General features: G+C 39.2%; 1 protein-coding gene across 10 annotated transcripts in view; it reads left to right on the top strand.

Annotated features, from left to right (window-relative positions):
• RIC8B (RIC8 guanine nucleotide exchange factor B) overlaps positions 1-18,504 on the top strand; it is a 115,647-nt gene that overhangs the window by 7,690 nt on the left and 89,453 nt on the right. For 8 of the 10 annotated variants that reach the window (XR_499392.3, XR_005239872.2, XR_012094585.1 and 5 more), the window contains exon 2: positions 1,452-1,499. The exons of the other annotated variants lie outside the window; for them this stretch is intronic. Coding sequence is in view for 5 of the 8 variants with exons in the window: in XM_008004536.3 (XP_008002727.1) it covers positions 1,452-1,499 (48 nt within the window). In the remaining 3 variants the exon portion in view is untranslated. The remainder of the gene's footprint in view (positions 1-1,451; positions 1,500-18,504) is intronic. 10 annotated transcript variants of the gene reach the window in all.

Below are 18,504 nucleotides of genomic sequence, written 5' to 3' on the forward strand. Positions count from 1 at the left end.
TTCCCCTGGTTGCCTGTCACCTATTTGCCAGTTCAGGTATAAATTTTAAAATCCATGCCCTTACCACCTGACTTCATTCATTTTAATTGTTTTGTATCCATATTCGAGGCAGCCTCCCTCCCTCAAATAGCCACTGTCTCCTACCTCTGAGTCTTCCCTCTGATCATTTCTTACATTCAGAAATTCTTTTCTGCCAACATTTCTCCATCTTCTTTAATTTAAAAAATTGCTGCTTCTATAAAGATGTCAACACAGAGCCACCTGTAATGATGATATCTTTAGTACTTAGTGTACTTCACTCCTGGTGGGTTGCCAGTAAATATTTGTCAATGTGGCTAATGAGAGAAAGAAAAAAGTAGAGAGATTTTCGGTGGAGATTTTTTTTTTTAGTAGGAAGGCTTAGAATTCTTAAGAGTACTTGGTTCTCCTGAATAAAACTTCAGAGGAGAATGAGGAATTCTGTGCTCCATTTTTGGGGTACCACTGTTCTTTCTATGATCATGGGCAAGCCAACATATTCTGTCTTCTATTCTCCTTTACTTCAGCTACAGAGTAGAAAATATAGTATTGCCAATCATTGCGGAAGAGTCATGACACTCTCTGCCTTTCCAGTTATTTTTTCCTCATAATCATTGGCATCATCATCATTATAACCCAAATATTTACTGAGTATTCCTACTTGCCAGCAATGAGATCGTGCTTTATATACATGCCTTAGCTTTTTTAACTGTCACGATCTCTCTGTGAACTAGGTACCCCCTGTTTTCAGATGAGAAGCCCGGTTCCAGAGAGTTTACTTGCTCAAGGTCACAGCTAGTAAGTGGTAGAGCCACCATGATTTAAACTCTTATTCTTATTGAACTATTTTTCTGAAATATCAAACTATCAAGTCTTCCCTATCCACAATTCTCTGATGATTTCTTATTGCATATGAAAAAGAAAGTATAAACTCAGCAACGTTGGAAGGCCCTTCCAAATCACCGTCCAGTCTACTTTTCCATTCTCATCTTCCTCCATGCCCCACCCCAAACATATGTCCTGTGTTCCAGTCTCACAAAGTTGCTTATTTCACAAATATATCATATAGTTTCACACATTCGAGCCTTTGTTTTTGTTCCTGGATTGCATTCCATTTGTGTCTGGCAAACTCCTGTTTATCCCTCGAGATCCAGCACAAATATTCTGTATTCTGTGAAAGCCATTCCGGATTTTCCTGGGCAGTTAGTGGCTTGGTTCGCTGTGCTCCTTTGTGTATATTTCTGCTGTAGTCTTTTCACACTGCTTTATAACTATTTGTTTACATGCCTGTCTCCCTTACTTTAATAAGAATATTGAGATATGGAAAGGCAACATTTTTTACAGGGACATTATTTTAGATACTATTAAACATAGCCAAAATTTAAAAATACATGTATTTAAAATGACATTGTTTCCCTTTTTTCCCCCCTCAGCATAGGGCTACTTTCAAATTTGAATCAACAGATGAAGATAAAAGAAAGGTAAGCCTTGGTGTTACTCTGTGAATGTTTATGTGTGTGTGTATTTCATTCATGGACTTTCTAAGCAGTGGTCATGTTTTCATCTGATGGTTATTGATTGGTTTCTTGTTTCCCTTCGTTTTGTTTTTAGAAACCCTGAGAAGAAAGGTTAGGTTAGGTTTAGTTTGGGTTACATGTAACTCTTTCCTCCTTTGTCCTCACAGGACTATTTACACTTGTATAAATCGGGAGTGGAGGGATTCAGAGGAGACTCCCCCCAGATCTACTCACTCCCGAAGACTGACTGTTCAGTGGCAAGACTCCAGGTTGCCCAAAATTCATTGCTAATATTGTAAAGCTTAGCTTGAGACAAGGTCTCACTCTGTCACCCAGGTTGGAGTGCAGTGGCTCACTGTAACCCCAGACTCCTGGGCTCAAGCAGTCCTCCTGCCTCAGCCTCCCAGTAGCTAGAACTACAGGCACACATCACCATGCCCATCTTTAAATTTTTTGTAGAGATGGGGTCTCATCATGTTGCCCATTCTGATCTCTTGAACTTCTGGCCTTAAGTGATCCTCCTGCCTTAACCTCCCAAAGTGCTGGGATTACAGGTGTGAGCTACCATGCCCGGCCCTGCTTTTGTGTCTTGCTGTACTCCATACATCTATCCTTGGCCATACAAATGCCAAAATCAAACAAGACAGTATGACTGAATGAGTGTAAATCTATCACTGCTGCTAGAAAAATAGCTTAAATCCAATATTTTGCGAATAGTGGGTTGACAGTGCCTTGAAATCACTCCTCCGTTCACCTGTATCCCCATATCTAATATCAATATCCTGCTCATTTTACCTTTTCAGATTTCTCCATCCATTTTCTCCTTAACCTCTGCCCTAATTCAGGCCTACATCTGATTACTGCATCAGTTTCCTGACTGTTCTTTCATTTTCCAGTTACGTGCTTTTCTAATAGTTTGGCATCCATAAATCTAAAATAGCAATCTGACCATGTCATCCTTAGCCTTAAAACCCTTCATCTATCCCTTCAGTGACTTTCTTTGCCTACAGAATAAACGTCAAGCTTCTTAACATGACATGCTGGGTGCTCAGTGATCTGCTATATGCCTACTTTCACAGCTTATCTCTTTTCTCTCCCTTGTATTTTATGTTTTAGGACTAGAAAATGTTTCCAGTTACACACACATCTGTATCCCTTCTGTTTCTTGCTTACTACTTTTGCAGTATATTGTTTTCTACCTAGAATGCTCCCTCCCTCTTGTACACCTCTTCTTTTTCTCACCTGGTGAATCCCTACTCACCTCAGGGGCACCTCCTTCAACAAGCCTCCTTTGACATTCCAGTTAAGGTGAAGTACCTCTTCAATATTCTCATAATACTCTGTATAAATCTCTAACATTAATATTTATGCCTTGTTTCTTAATTATATATCTGTTGATGTTAGACACTGGTATCTTTATACACTTGACATTTGGAGTGCCCAGCACATAATAGGCACTCAGAAAATATTTATTGGATGAGTGACCATGGAATATAAATTTTGTAGATTAAGGTTTAACTCTGACTTTCTTTTGGATTTGAACAATGTAACCAAGACTAGAATACCTTTTAGAACAGGGATTCTCAACCAGGGATATGCTCTTTGGAGAGCTTTTTCAAAATAGCCCTGCTCAGGCCCAATCTCTTATCTACTGAGTGAGGATTTGGGAGGTGAGCTCCAGGCATGTGTATTCTATGTCTCTCTCTCTCTCTCTCTCTCTCTCTCTCTGTGTGTGTGTGTGTGTGTGTGTGTGTGTGTGTGTGTAAAGTATATAAATTAATCAGAGACAGGATCTTGTTTCGTTGCCCTGGCTGAAGTGCAGTGGCATGATCATGGTGCACTGTAACACTCTTGGGCTTAAGTGATCCTCCTGCCTTAGGCTCCTGAGTAGCTAGGAATACAGGTACGTGCCACCATGCCCAGCTAATTTTTCAGTTTTTTGTAGAGACAGGCTCTCATTCTCTTGCTCAGGCTGGCCTCAAGGGATCCTCCCACTTCGACCTCCTACAGTCCTAGGATCACAGGTGTGAGCCACCACGTTCAGCCCAGTGTGTATTTTTATAGATGGTCTTTAGGAAATAAATACTCATATATCTGATGGGAGTCCAAAATGGCACAGTCCCTATGGAGAAGAAACTGTCAGTGTCTACCAAAATTACAGATGCATTTTACTCTTTCACCAAGCAGTGTCTCTTTTAGAAATCTATTCTGCAGATAGATTGAACCCTAAGTATGTTTCATTGAAACATTGTACATAATAGCAAAAGATTGGAAACAAGTGTCCAGCATTTAAGGAGTGTTTAAAGAAACTATGGCTCATTTACATTATGGAATATTATGATGTAGTAAAAAAGAGATTCACTGTATGTGCTAATGAGAGAGTGAAAAAAAAAGAAGCAAGGTGTTAAAAAGAACATGTTGTTTGACAAATTCAGATAAGTATTCAGGCTAGGAAGCCAGCTGCTATTTAATTTCATTGGGAAAATCCATACTATATCCAAAGATTCATGGTGCCTTAGAAATCTGACATTAGAGTCTTTGGTAGTACTTTTACTGGTCAAAATAAGTATATTAAGACAGAGTCTCCTACCCCATATAAATTTCAGGTGAAAGGGAGAAATTTCTTACACAGTTATTAATACAATGTGTTTATTTCCAATAGGGTAGTAGAAAAAACTAACATTTTCAAAGTACTGTCTTTTTCTGAGTTTTAGATTTCTGGAGAGAGTAACTACTGTATAGTGCTTATTACCAGTTATAGTGTATAGGTTTCTGCTTCCTGGGAGGTCTGTTATAAACAAATGTCATTAGGGACCTAGCCAGGTAATAATCTTCATTAATGGGAAAACATCGGCAAACAAATCCATTTCTGTGAAATCTCCAGGGGTTAAAACCATTTGTGACTCTTCCATGCCTAAGGCTCTTTTTAGACTTCAACATCAGAACTATTGCACAGCTCAGAAGGATGTATACCTTAATAAGCTTTTCAAGTTCTTAATGGAGAGACATAGAGAATTATAGGCATTTCTGTACCTTAAGCCTACTCAGAAAATAAAAGAACTCACATTACTGCCCAATTCGTTTGCTCCCTGTATTCATTTTCACACTGCTGATTAAGATGTACCTGAGACTGGAAAGAAAAAGAGGTTTAATTGGACTTAGAATTGCACGTGGCTGGGGAGGCCTCAGAATCATGGTGGGAGGTGGAAGGCACTGCTTACATGGTGGCGGCAAGAGAAAAAAATGAGGAAGATGCAAAAGTGGAAACCCCTGATAAACCCATCAGATCTTGTGAGACTTATTCACTACCACAAGAACAGCATGGGGGAACCTCCCCATGATTCAGATTATCTCCCACCATGCTCCTCCCACAATACGTGGGAATTATGGGAGTACAGTTCAAGATGAAGTTTGGGTGAGGACACAGAGCCAAACCATATCGTTCTGTCCCTGGCCCCTCCAGATCTCATGTTCTCACATTTCAAAACCAATTACGCCTTTCTAACAGTCCCGCAAAGTCTTAACTCATTTCAGTGTTAACCCAAAAGTCCGCAGTCCAAAGTCTCATCTGAGACAAGGCAAGTCCCTTTTACCTATGAGCCCGTAAAATCAAAAGCAAACTAGTTACTTCCTAGATTCAATGGGGGTACAGGCATTGGGTAAGTACAGCCATTCCAAATGGGAGAAATTGACCAAAACAAAGAGGTTACAGGGCCCATGCAAGTCTGAAATCCAGCAAGGTAGTAAAATTCTAAAGCTCCAAAATGATCTCCTTTGACTTCGTGTCTCACATCCAGGTCATGCTGATTCAAGAGGTAGGTTGTGATAGTCTTGGGCAGCTCCACACCTGACTGCTTTCACAGGCTGGTGTTCAGTGTCTGTGGCTCTTCCAGGTGCACGGTGCAAGCTGTCAGTGATCTACCATTCTGGGGTCTGGAGGATAGTGGCCCTCTTCTCACAGCTCTACTAGGCGGTGTCCCAGTAGGGACTCTGTGTGGGGGCTCTGAACCCACATTTCCCTTATGCACTGCCCTAACAGAGGTTCTCCATGAGGGCCCTGCCCCTGCAGCAAACTTTTGCCTGGTCATCCAGGCCTTCCTATACATCTTCTGAAATCTAGGTGGAGGTTCCCAAACCTCAATTCTTGACTTCTGTGCACCCACAGACTCAACACCACTGGAAGCTGCCAAGGTTTGGGGCTTGCATCCCCTGAAACCATGAGCTGAGCTATCCCTTAGCCCTTTTAGCAATGGCTGGAGCATCTGGGACTCAGGGAACCAAGTCCCCCTAGGCTGCATACAGCATGGGGACACTGGGCCCAGCCCATGAAACCATTTTTCCCTCCTAGGCTTCCAGGTCTGTAATGGGAGGGTCTGCATGAAGACTTATGACATGCCCTGGAGACGTTTTCCCCATTGTCTTGGGGATTAACATTTGGCTCCAGCTTGAATTTCTCCTCAGAAAATGGGTTTGTCTTTTCTGCTGCATCATCAGGCTACAAATTTTCTAAATTTTTATAATCTGTTTCCCTTTTAAAATGGAATGCTTTTAACAGCACCCAAGTCACCTCTTGAATGCGTTGCTGCTTAGAAATTTCTTTTGCAGATATCCTAAATCATCTCTCTCAAGTTCGAAGTTCCACAGATCTCTAGGGCAGGGGCAAAATCCCGCCAGTCCCTTTGCTAAAACATGACGAGAGTCACCTTTGGTCCACTTCCCGACAAGTTCCACATCTCTATCTGAGACCACCTCATCCTGGACCTTATTCTTATCACTATCAATATTTTTGTCAAAGCCATTCAACAAGTCTCTAGGAGGTTCCAGACTTTCCCACATTTTCCTGTCTTCTGAGCCCTCCAAACTCTTCCAGCCTCTGCCTGATGATACCTGGTTCCAAATTTGCTTCCATATTTTCGGGTATCTTTTCAGCAACACCCCACTCTACTGGTACCAACTTAACATATTAGTCCATTTTCACACTGCTAATAAAGACATACCCAAGACTGGGAAGAAAAAGCAATTTAATTGGACTTAAGATTCCGTATGACTGGGGAGGCCTCAAAGTTATGGTGGGAGGCAAAAGGTACTTCTTACATGGTGGCGGCAAGAGAGAATGAGATAAACCCATCAGCTTTCGTGAGATGGGTTTATTACCACAAGAACAGTTTGGGGGAAACCGCCCCCATGATTCAAATTATCTCCCACCCGGTGCCTCCCGCAACATGTGGGAATTATGGGAGTACAATTCAAGATGAGATTTGGGTGGGGACACAGCCAAACCATATCACTCCCCTAGTTCTCTTTCCTAAATGTGTTTTTGGAGCTCTATGCCAACAACTACTTAGTAACAGCAGAACATTTTTTGGTAAACTACATTGCTATCTCTTTGAAAAACACTACCCTCCCCATATGAAAAATATTTGTGACAACTTAGAAGTAAGTGTAAGGTAACAGTGCCCTTCAAAAAAAAAAAAAAACTTGATTATTCTATGCTTTTTGGGAGATAATTATAAATTAATGATCCTTAGACCTAATTCCTGATACTTATATAGTGTTTTGCAGTTTTACAAAGATTTGCTTCTTACCGGTAGTGCTGTAAGTATGATAAGAATATCACCATTCCTATCTTACGAATAAGGAAACTGAGGCTCATGTGAATGACAGCTTGCTAACACTTACACCACTAGTGGTTCAGCCTTGCATAGACAGCAGATTATCTATTATGTGCAGCTCCTTCACTGCTCACTGCTCCATAACTCCCTCTTATTACCATTGAGGTATATTTCAGAAGGCTTGAAATTATGATCCAGTACCTTGTTTTCTCTCATTTCATACCTTGAGAAACCATTTAGGTAACTAGACTTAAGTTGGAAGATAGCAAAGGAAATTACCAACTAGAAGTGCTTAAATTTTGCTAGAGAAGGAAAGTCAGATACAACTGCTAATGTTTGTGCATATAATGCAAATAGTTCCAGGTGCATGCGAATCATTGTATACTTAGATATAAGCACTTGTGTTTATTGAAGCATTTGCTTTATATTCTGTACCTAAATTGGTAGGCTGTGATTATCTACCAGCACATAAACAAATATGTCATGCAAATATGTAGGATTGGGGGGAGGATATGATGAATAATCTGAAAATTCACATGTTGAGGAAATGAAAGCTCTTAAATGAAAAGCTTTAAAACAAAACTGACCTCAAAACCAATAAAGAGTACTAATTGCAATCAGTTTTGAAAGAGACATATTATAAAATGATTAAAAGATTTCCAGCTCTTTTGCATGTAAGAATACAACCTTATCAAATGTGGAAAATTTCAGTTGTGTGAGATAAATCTTTGTGTATATAGTAATTTTCCTCAAAAGAGTGAAGTTAAAAGTAACCAAATATCAAGCATAGTTTATTACCTTCAAATTCACACAGCCCATATTTCTGTGAAGCCATAAGGTAATTGCCAAGTTGAGATTGCAAGCTCTTTGAGGACAAGAACTCTGGCTTACTTTATATTTTCAGCAAAATAGGCACCTATAATAAATGCTTGTTAAATGAATGAAAAGAACTTGGTGAGTGAGTGGAGGCCACAATTCCTGTGACTTGTACATATTGTTTGGTTTTGTGTTGTATATTATTTTAGCTATAAAGCAGAATCCCAAGCACAGCTCATGTTGTTCACTGAAAAAGCAGGATACAATGCAAAAGTATGCATACAGTATGATCACAGCCATGTAAAACTGATAAAAACCATACAAAGAAAAAATGATGACAAGGAGATAAATGGCAGCCACCTGAATAGTTATTACTGTGGATATTTTTCTTTTCTGTTTTTTAAACTGTTCTTTTATATTACAATAGATTATAATGATATAAGCATAGGTTCATTATATAATTATATTACAATATACTCTTATAATAGTGTGATTGGAGTTGTAAGCGAAGGACTAATACTTCTTTTTTCAAATCATATATTTTCTCTAAAATTGGCCTTCCTGATTAGCTTACGTATTCCTTTTGGGAGAGCATAAAAAACTTACTGAGTTTAGGGTGGTAGTATCTGCAGAGCCAGTTTATGGAGTGAAATATATATAAACACAAAAGTTCATTCTGCCATTTCAAATACTTTTTTCTTTTTTTCCTCCAGACATGAATGTATTTAGCATATTAGAGATCTCTGTAATCCACAAATATTTTTTCAGTAAATCCTATATTCCTGGCCTTGTGTTAGGCCTTGGCTCCTAAGTTGGCTTTTTGTCCATGGTGTTTGGTTTGGCACTTTCTCAGTTATAGATGCATGCCGAGGCTTGCCATTGTGGACTATAGAAAATGAATGCGTAAATTTCTTTATTAGATTCCCCCAAGGAATATGTGCCAAGATAGAATCATTAATCCTAGACTGTGAATCCATGCTTTGGAATAGCTTGAGGAATGGATGCTTGTTCTAAAAGCCTTTTGCCCTTATTTTGGTCATTTGAAATTGTCACATTCCAGTTTTTACTAAAACAAAATAAGCTTTGTATGCTTTGCAAATTTGACTCAAAATTTATTTGATGTCTTGGCTTGAGGGAATGTTTTGATGCATAGTGCAAGTACAGTTCTCACAAACCAATAATTTTCAACATCTTCATGTCTTTAAAATAATTGCACAGAATACCAAAAGTGCATCCATACCTTTTACTTTTTAAAGTTCCTTTCCCGCTGGAATCTGACACAAGACTTGACTTAGAAGGTCTAAGTTGTATCATAGGGCAGGATGAATGCCTCACAGTAGGTCAAAAAAAAAACAATTTAAACTTCATTCCCAATTCCACTTTTAGTTTTAGATGTTTTGCCATGGCATTGGAGGAGTAAATCTAGAAAGCAAGGACAGGACAGCCCTGACTTAGCCATATGTATGACAGTGTATACATGATCTTTGGATCACTTTTTAAGATTTCTGCCTGGGATAATGAGAATACTATCTCTGACTTGTACTTTAGAGTTTCAGTTGCATTTTCTCATATAGAGATTTCATCAAGAAGTTCCACTTCCAGCCATGGCAGTGTGAGGACCTCTACAGATCTACTCCCTAATGGAACTGGTAAAAATTATTTTTAAAAACAACCATTTAAAGTCTGGAAATAGTCCCAAAGGCATAGAGTCAATGAAGAAACACCTATTCAAGAAAATCTAAAAGTAAGAAAAGTAGGCCGGATGCAGTGTCTCACGCTTGTAATCCCAGCTACTTGGGTGGCTTGAGGAGAGAGGATTGCTTGAGTCTAGGAGTCTCACGCTGTGGTGAGCTATGATCATGCCACTGCATTCCAGCATGGGTGACAGAGTGAGACCCTATCTCTAAGGAAAAAAAACAAGGAAAGTGAAAGTCTGTGTTATTTGAACCAAGACCTGTTCTCCCTCTCTTCCCTTGGCTAAGTGAGATGGCAACTCTTCTCCAAACTGGTACAGGGAAGAATATAGGGTTCTTTTCCCTCTAGTCCCAGTTGGAGTGCTGTCTTCGCAGGAGTGACAGAATGTCGGCATTTCTCATCCTGCCCCCAGCTACCTGTTGCTGAAACTAAATTCTGGATAAGTGTAGCTGAGAGGTGGGTCTTCCCTCCTTCCATTCTGCCCTTCCTCATAGGATAGCAGCTGTACCTTGGGTGTGGCACTGCTGAGAATACTGAGGCCACAGTCATTGTGGTGGTGGAACATGGTTCCACCTCAGGAAAAGCAAACCAAGGAGATCTAGGGTTGCTGTACCTTTACTTCAATTGAGTTGTCAGTCCTAAAGTGGGGATGTCACACAGAAGCATACCATTGTCTCTGCCCCCAACATCAGCACCAGGGCTCAGAAATTTTGTCCAGGGGAAGAAGCAAACCTTATAAAAGGGAGTGCTGAATGTCTCCTCAAAGGAACTGACTTCATTTGCACAGAATATGGAGAAGTTCATGCCTAAGGGTGCAAGTTGTGATGAAAGTCACTTGGGGGTGAGATTAACACAGTCATTGGAGATACAGGTTAACCCAAAGTCCAGCTACTTTGCTAGGAGGAATGGGATAACTGGGCTAGACTGCTAGAGAGAAAGGAGGAAAATGGTAGCTGGGAGAAACTATCCCTTCAAAAGACTGGATCTGTTTGTGGAGCAATTTTTGCCCCAGGACATTTTTGAAGACAGTTGATCAGTCAACCAGCAATTAGTGACACATAACAGCTGTGTGTGGTCAGGAAAAGAGAAAGTCAGAGGGGCCTGCCAAATCCACTGTCATGCCAGGGCAGCTGTGGGCATACCCAGTGGTGTGGCCCATGAGGTGCAACATTAGGGCTTCACACTTTGAGGAAGGAGAGGGAGAATAGACTGCTAAGATAATTGGGCCAGTCACTAAACAAATAAACAAATACAGTAGCAAGTCCTGGAGAAGGTGGGTGGAAGGGAGTGCAAATACCTAGAGTTGTTACAAGATGTCCAGTTTCCACAGGGTGGGGTGGGGGTGAGGGAGGGAAGCAGGCACCAAAAACTGCTTGTATGAGTGACCAGATGTTGGATTTAACAAAGACTTCAAAGTAGCCATTATAAATATATTCAGAGAGCTGAAGGAAACCATGATTAAAGAAGTAACAGATGTAATGAAGTCACATAAAATGGAGAAATCAATACAGAGATAGAAATTATTTTTAAAAAGAGCCAAATAGACATTCTGGAGTTGAATAAAATACAATAACTGAAATAAAAATTCACTGAAGGGGCTCAACAGTAGATTTGAATTGGCAGAAGAAAGAATAAGCAAACCTCAAGATATAGCAATAGAGAATATTCAAGGCGAAGAACAGAATAAAGAAAAATGAAGAGAGCCTTAGAGAATTGTGGAATAACATTTACACACCAACCTATACATAACGGGAATACCAGAAGGAGAGGAGAGAGAAAGAGGAGAAGAAAAATATATTTGAAGAAATAATGGTTCAAAACTTCCCAAATTTATTGGAAACCTACATATCCGGGAAGTTCAGTGAACCCAAAGAGATGCATAAATATATCATAGTAAAAATGCTAAAAGCCAAAGACAAGGAGAAAATCTTGAAAACAGCAAGAGAAAAATGACTCATCACTACAAGGGAAGGTCAGTAAGATTCACAGCTGACGTCTCATCAGAAATATAAGTCAGTGGGATAACATTTTCAAAGTGCCTAAAGAAGAAACCTCATCTGAGAATCCTATATCTAGTAAAGCTATCTTTTAACACTGCAGGGGAGATAAAGACATTTTCAGATAAATAAAAAACTGAAAGAATTTGTTGCTAGCTGACTCACCTTACAAGACTTTCTAAAACAAGTTTTTCAGACTGAAAGCAAGTAACCCTAAACAGTACTTTGAATCCACATGAATATATAAAGAGTACCTGTAAAGGTAATTATGTAATTGTAAAAGTCAGTGTGAATACATAATTATCCTATTTTCTCTTAACTGATTGATTTTAAAAGGATTTGTATAAAACAATATGTATATAATGTATTGTTCAGTCAATAATATAGAAAAATGTGATACACTTGCCAAAAACAGCACAATGGTGAGTGGGAGCAAAGCTGTATTGAACTAAGGAAGCAAATCCAGATGGTAACTAGCATCCACAAGAACAAATCAAGAAAACCAGAAACAATAAATAAGAAGGCTAATATATCAAAAGCTATAAATGTATACTTGTTCTCCTTTAGCTTCTTTAAAAGACAAAATTATAAAGTAATAATTATAATAATGTATTATTGGATTTGTAATGTTTATAGATGTATATAACAATAATAGTATAGAAAAAGGGGGAAGGGAATAGTGAAGTAGCTACGTTGTCTGGGGTAAATACCCAGGGTTCGTCTTCTCGCGCCAAGATAATTTAGGACATGGACACATACCAAGAGTTTAGGAGCAGAGGTCTAATAGGCAAAAGAAAGAGAAAGGAAAACAGCTCTCTCTCTAGTGAGAGAGAGGGGACTTCTGAGAGGAAAAAGGAGCCAGCAGCGGATGTGCCAGATTTTATAGTCAGATTTGAGGAGGTGATGTCTGATTGACATAGGGCTCACAGATTGGTTCGATCAGGTATGATGTTTACATAGTGTGGGGAAGGCTGGCCACCCCACCTTCTTCTTCATATGCAAATGAACTTTCCCATTGGCCAGCACTATCTTGTCTGCTCCTTAATGTACATGTGGCTGACAAAGAGAAGGGAATATGGAGCCACCATCTTGAATATGATTGGCGCAACTGCCGGCATGTGTGTCTGCAGCTCGATTTTATAGGCTGCTCTTTGTTAGAAAGGAAAATAATTTGGGACTGCTTTTCATTAAAAGGAAAACCTTGCCAAGGACTTCCATACCCTCACTATCTGCCTAAGTAATTTCTTCTTAACTCCTGTATCAATAGTGCTATATAGGAATGTTTCTACATCTCACTGGAATTAGTATAAATCTGGAGTTGATTCTAATAAGGCATATATGCTAAGCCCTAGAACAATGACTAAGGATATAACTCATACGTACACTCTGAAAACTGTAAAACATTGTTAAAAGAGATTAGAGAAGCTTAAAATAAATGAAAAAAATCCCATGATCATGGATTAGAAGACTTAACTATTGCTAAAATGTCAGTACTCCTCATATTGATCTACAGATTCAAAGCAATCTCTTTTAGAAACCCAGATGGCTTCTTTGTAGAAATTGACAAGCTAGTTCTAAAATTCATATGAATTTTTGACACAGGGTAGTCAAAACAAACTTGAAAGGAAGAACAAACTCAGAAGATTCACAATTCCTTATTTTAAAATTTACTGCAGGGCCAAGAGCAGTGGCTCACACCTATAATCCCAGCACTTTGGGAGGCTGAGGTGGGAGGGTCTGTTCAGCTCAGGAGTTTGAGACCAGCCTGGGCAATATAGTGAGACCCCCCCATGTCTAAAAAGAAAAAATTGCTACAAAGCAGTTATAATCAAGGCAGCTGGTATTGTTATGAGTATAAATGTAGATATTAACAAATGGTGCCGTGACACTTAGGTAGCCACATGTAAAAGAATGCAGCTGGATTCTTACCTCATGCTGTATACAGAAATTAATTCCAAATGAATCAAAGACCCAAATGTAAGCATTAAAGTCATAAAATTCTTAGGAGAAAACATAAAGGTAAATCATGTCCCTGGATTTGGCAGTGGATTCTTAGAGATAACACCGAAAACACAAGTAATAAAAGAAAAAAATACATGAATTGGATTTCATCAGAGTTAAATACTTCTGTGCTTTGAAAGATACCATCATGAAAGTAAAAAGACAACCCACAGAATGGGAGAAAATGTTTGCAAATCCTATGTCTGATAAAAGACATGTATCTCGACTATATAAATAACTCTTATAACTCAAAGGCAACTCAATCTTCAAATGGGCAAATGATCTGACTAGACACTTTTCCAAAGAAGATATATAAATGGTCAGTAAAGATACTTGACATCATTAGTCATCAGGGAAATACAAATCAAAACCACCATAAAATATCAGTTCATACCCACTAGGATGGCTAAAACAAAAAAGCAAGATAACAAGTGTGGGCAAGAACTGGAAGAAATCAAAATCCCCATACACTGGTGGTGGGAATGTAGTATGATGCAGCACTTTGGAAAACAGTCTGGTGGATCCTCAAAAGGTTGAATAATTACCATATGACGCAGCAGTTGCACTCCAACGGAAATACCCACATGAAAACTTGTACACAAGTATTCATGGCATTACTCATAATTGCCAAAAGATGTAAATATGCCCATCACCTGGTGAGTGGATAAATAAAATGTGTTATATCTATACAATGAAATATTTGACCATACAAAGGAATAAACTAACTGATGCTGCTGCAACATGGATGAACCTTGAAAACATGCTACACGAAAGATGCCAGACACTTAAAAGGCCACAGATTGTATGATTTTATTAACTTAAAATTTTAGAATAGGCAAATCTATGGTGACAAAGGAGATTCATAGTTGCCAGGGGCTAGAGGAAGAGGGCAATCAGGAGTTACTGCTAATAGGTATCTTGAGCTTTTGGGGATGATGAGAATGTTCTAAAATTAGATAATAAGGATGGTTGCACAAGTGTGAATACAGTCAAAATCATTGAATTGCATGCTTTAACAAGTTGACCCTTACAATATGTGAATTTTATCTCAAGCTATTTTAAAAATAAATAGTAGTAGATTATGTATCCTCTATGCCCATCAGTTCCAAGTACTGTTGGGTATTAACATTTAATCCTCACAACAAAGCTATAAAGTAGGTAGAATTTTGCTTATTTTACAGATGACGAAACAAAGGCACGCAGAGAAATTACTTGCCAAAAATAAGGAAGTTGGAGGCCATGATTCAAGCTTAGGCAGCCTTGCTCCAAGACCCATGTGCTACACCATACTGCCATTCATTAATAATTGGATTGACCTGTTGTGTAGTTTATGAATCGATTCTATTTATTTCCTGATTTTAGGCACCCAAAATGTAAGATTTGATGGAGAATATAAAGCTTTGACATTATACTAGTTATAGCATTGACAGAAAACAGAAGATCATGCTTGCCAGTGTAAGTGACTGAACAGAATAACTAGTGAAGAAGATAGCCGTGTAGTACTGGACTTATAACACTTAGGCTTGTTGCAGATCCTTTTGATGCCTCGCATTTATTTTTTGTTGTCAAAAATGTAAGGTTTCCTTTTCTCAGTAGCTAGCTTTTTTCTTCCTTCTCTTCACATGTTGATCATATGCTGAGGAAAGTGCAGAAATTTGTACATCTTCGATGCATGGAAAACTCATAGGGACCTGAAACTTCCTGGCTGACCAGATATTTCCACTGTTCTCAACTCCTCTATTTTTAGATAAAAAAACTGGAGGTTGACTTACCCAGGGTCAGAGTTAATGAGCAGAAAAGCTGGAACTCAAACCAGGTCCTCTGTCTTCTTTTCCGACTTCAGTGCTGATCTTTGCAGGGCTTATCCTCAGATAACTCACAGTGTAGTAAGGGACCCACAGTGTCTTCCAGTACAGTATGATTCCTTCTACGGCATCCTACACTAAGGGTCATCACCCTGACTGAATACTTTCGGTAATGGAAAGCTTACAGCAGCCATTGTACTTTATTTTAGATAGCCCTAATTGTTAGAATGATTTTACTTGTATGAACTCTATATCTGCTTTGCTTGTCCTAGTTTACCTATATTTCTCTTTGCCACTTGTTATCCATTATTGAACTTAGCTTCCCACCTCTTTGCTACTTAATCTTTATGATTTTTTTTCCCGCACTTACTGCCCAACACATTTATCAAAAAGCTTTCTCTGGCAAAATTCCCTATAGTTTATTCCTTCAGTCTTTTAGCACATAGCTTAAATTGCTGTATATTGAAATTGAACGTTTCTTATTCATTTTACATACGTTCAGCATCCCTAATATTATAAACACTTGAGTCATGTTCTTTTATATCTCACTAACCCAAAATAGACATCTTGTCACTAAGTTAGAATATATTTCTCTTGAATAATTTGCATGCACTTAAATTTTAAATTGGGAACATTTTCAGATATGTTACTGTATCGGGGTGGTGTACATAGGTGGTCAGTAATGGACACTGTAGAATCTATGGAATTAACAGAAAAATTGCAGGGATTTTTGTTTTTTGTTTTTGTTTTTGTGTTTTTGAGACAGAGTCTCGCTTGTCGCCCAGGCCCAGGCTGGAGTGCGGTGGCACGATCTCGGCTCACTGCAAGCTCCTCCTCCCATGTTCACGCCATTCTCCTGCCTCAGCCTCCCGAGTAGCTGGGACTACAGGCGCCCGCCACCACGCCCAGCTAATTTTTTGTATTTTTATAGAGACAGGGTTTCACCGTGTTAGCCAGGATGGTCTCAATCTCCTGACCTCGTGATCCACCCACTTCGGCCTCCCAAAGTGCTGGGATTACAGGCGTGAGCCACCGTGCCCGGCCTGCAGTGTTATTTTTTATAACATCACTACTTCCCTTTCTCAAGCGGCTTTACCATTTCATTAAAAGGCAGACCCTTGTAATCAAACAAAAATACTCCTAGCAATATTTTTCTTGTGTAGAATGTGCTTGTTAGCATTTCTTGATCTGTTTGTCCATCTGGCCATCTTTATGATGTAATATGCATCAACCTCCTATTCTATGCCAACCACTATGCTAGAGGTTTCTAATATATCATCTCATTTCATATTTATAAGCCCTAGTTATCCCTGTCTGTTTAGAGTTAAGGAAATGTAGCTCAAGTGATTTCAAGAAATTTGCCCAAGATTACCTAGCCACAGGAGCAGAGCACAGCTGGTGTCTGAATCCAGGTGCTTTTTTTACTTCAACTATACTGTTTCAATTAAGTCATGTATAAGATGCCTTATACTTCATAATAGGGTCTCTCATATGCTGTCTGTGTAAATAATTGCCATAAGCATGTGAGGTAGATAAATTTCTGTCTTACAAATAAGAAAATTTAGTTTCAGAGAGATCAATTTACTCCAGATCCAAGTTCAGAAAATAGAACTAGGGACTAGGAAGAACTCACATATTTTGTTTCCGTGCTTTTTCTGCTATATTATCAATGTGTTCTTACGCCTTTGAAGACCTCTAAAATCACACAGCTGTCTCATTGAGACAACTTAACTTCCCTCTTTCACCTATTCTCGGCTATATTAGTCTGATTGAGCTGTCAAAATACCATAGACTGTATGACTTAAAGGACAGAAATTTATTTCTCTAAGTTCTGAAGGCTGGGAAGCCAAGATCAAGGTGCTGTCAAGATAGGTTTCCTTTTGAAGCCTTTTCTCCTAGCCTGTGAGCAGCTGCCCTGTCACTGCTCACATGACCACTTCTTTGTATGCATTTATACAGCGCGAACACAAGCTCTTGGTGTGTCTTATAAGGTAAGTAATCCCACGAGACTAGGGCCCCACCCACATGACTTCACCTAACCCTACTTACCTCTGTATTAGTTTGTTCTTACACTGCTATAAAGAAATACCTGAGACTGGGTAATTTATACAGAAAAGAGGTTTAATTGGCTCACAGTTCTACAGGCTGTACAGGAAGCAAGGCAGCATCTTTCTGGGGAAGCCTCAGGAAGCTTTTACTCATGGCAGAAGGCAAAGTGGGAGTGAGACACCTTATGTGGCTGAGCAGGAGGGAGAGAGAGAGAAGGGGGAGGTGCTACACACTTTTAAACAGCCAGATCTCATGAGAACTCAGGACAGTACCAAGGGGAAAATCCGCCTCCATGACCCAGTCACCTCCCACCATGTAATTCTCACCTCCAGCACCAGAGATTACATTTCAACATGAGATTGAAGGGGACACAGATGCAAACCATATCACTGCTCAAAAGTCCCATCTCCATATGCTGATATTGTCACATTGTGGGTTAGAGCTTTAACATATGAATCTGGGGGCATGGGACACAAACATACAGTCCATATATTAGCTTACCATCAGAGTCCCTGACTGTCTTTTGTGCATGCTTGGGCTATTAGAGCTGAAAACCAGGGATTCAAAGACAGAGGAACTAGTTCAGAGTGAGTAATTGAGTGTTGTGGAGTAGATGGCATTGGAGACAAGGTAAGGAAATTCCGAAGAGATTGTATATAGGAAAGAACTTGATTCACTAAAAGAGGTAAAGAAGCAAAGGGGCTACTGTAGGACCGGGATTTATATCAGCCACCAAGATATGAGGTATATGTTATTGTGACAGTGTTCATCTTGCAGCCTTGCTAGTGTACTGTGTAATCAAACTGTAGCTTGTGCTAAGAACTCCCTAAAGATTAAATGAGATAATGTTCTCTCATTTGGTAAATTCTAATTTGAAACAAATGAAGATACTTCATTTGTTTTTGTATTTGCCAAGTTAGTATTTGCCAACATACTAACTTTAAAGACTAAAATACATTTCACATGGGCAGTGGAGAATAGGGCTTTCTGAAAA

Source organism: Chlorocebus sabaeus, chromosome 11, assembly GCF_047675955.1.
Source record: "Chlorocebus sabaeus isolate Y175 chromosome 11, mChlSab1.0.hap1, whole genome shotgun sequence".
NCBI classification, from domain to species: Eukaryota; Metazoa; Chordata; class Mammalia; order Primates; family Cercopithecidae; genus Chlorocebus; species Chlorocebus sabaeus.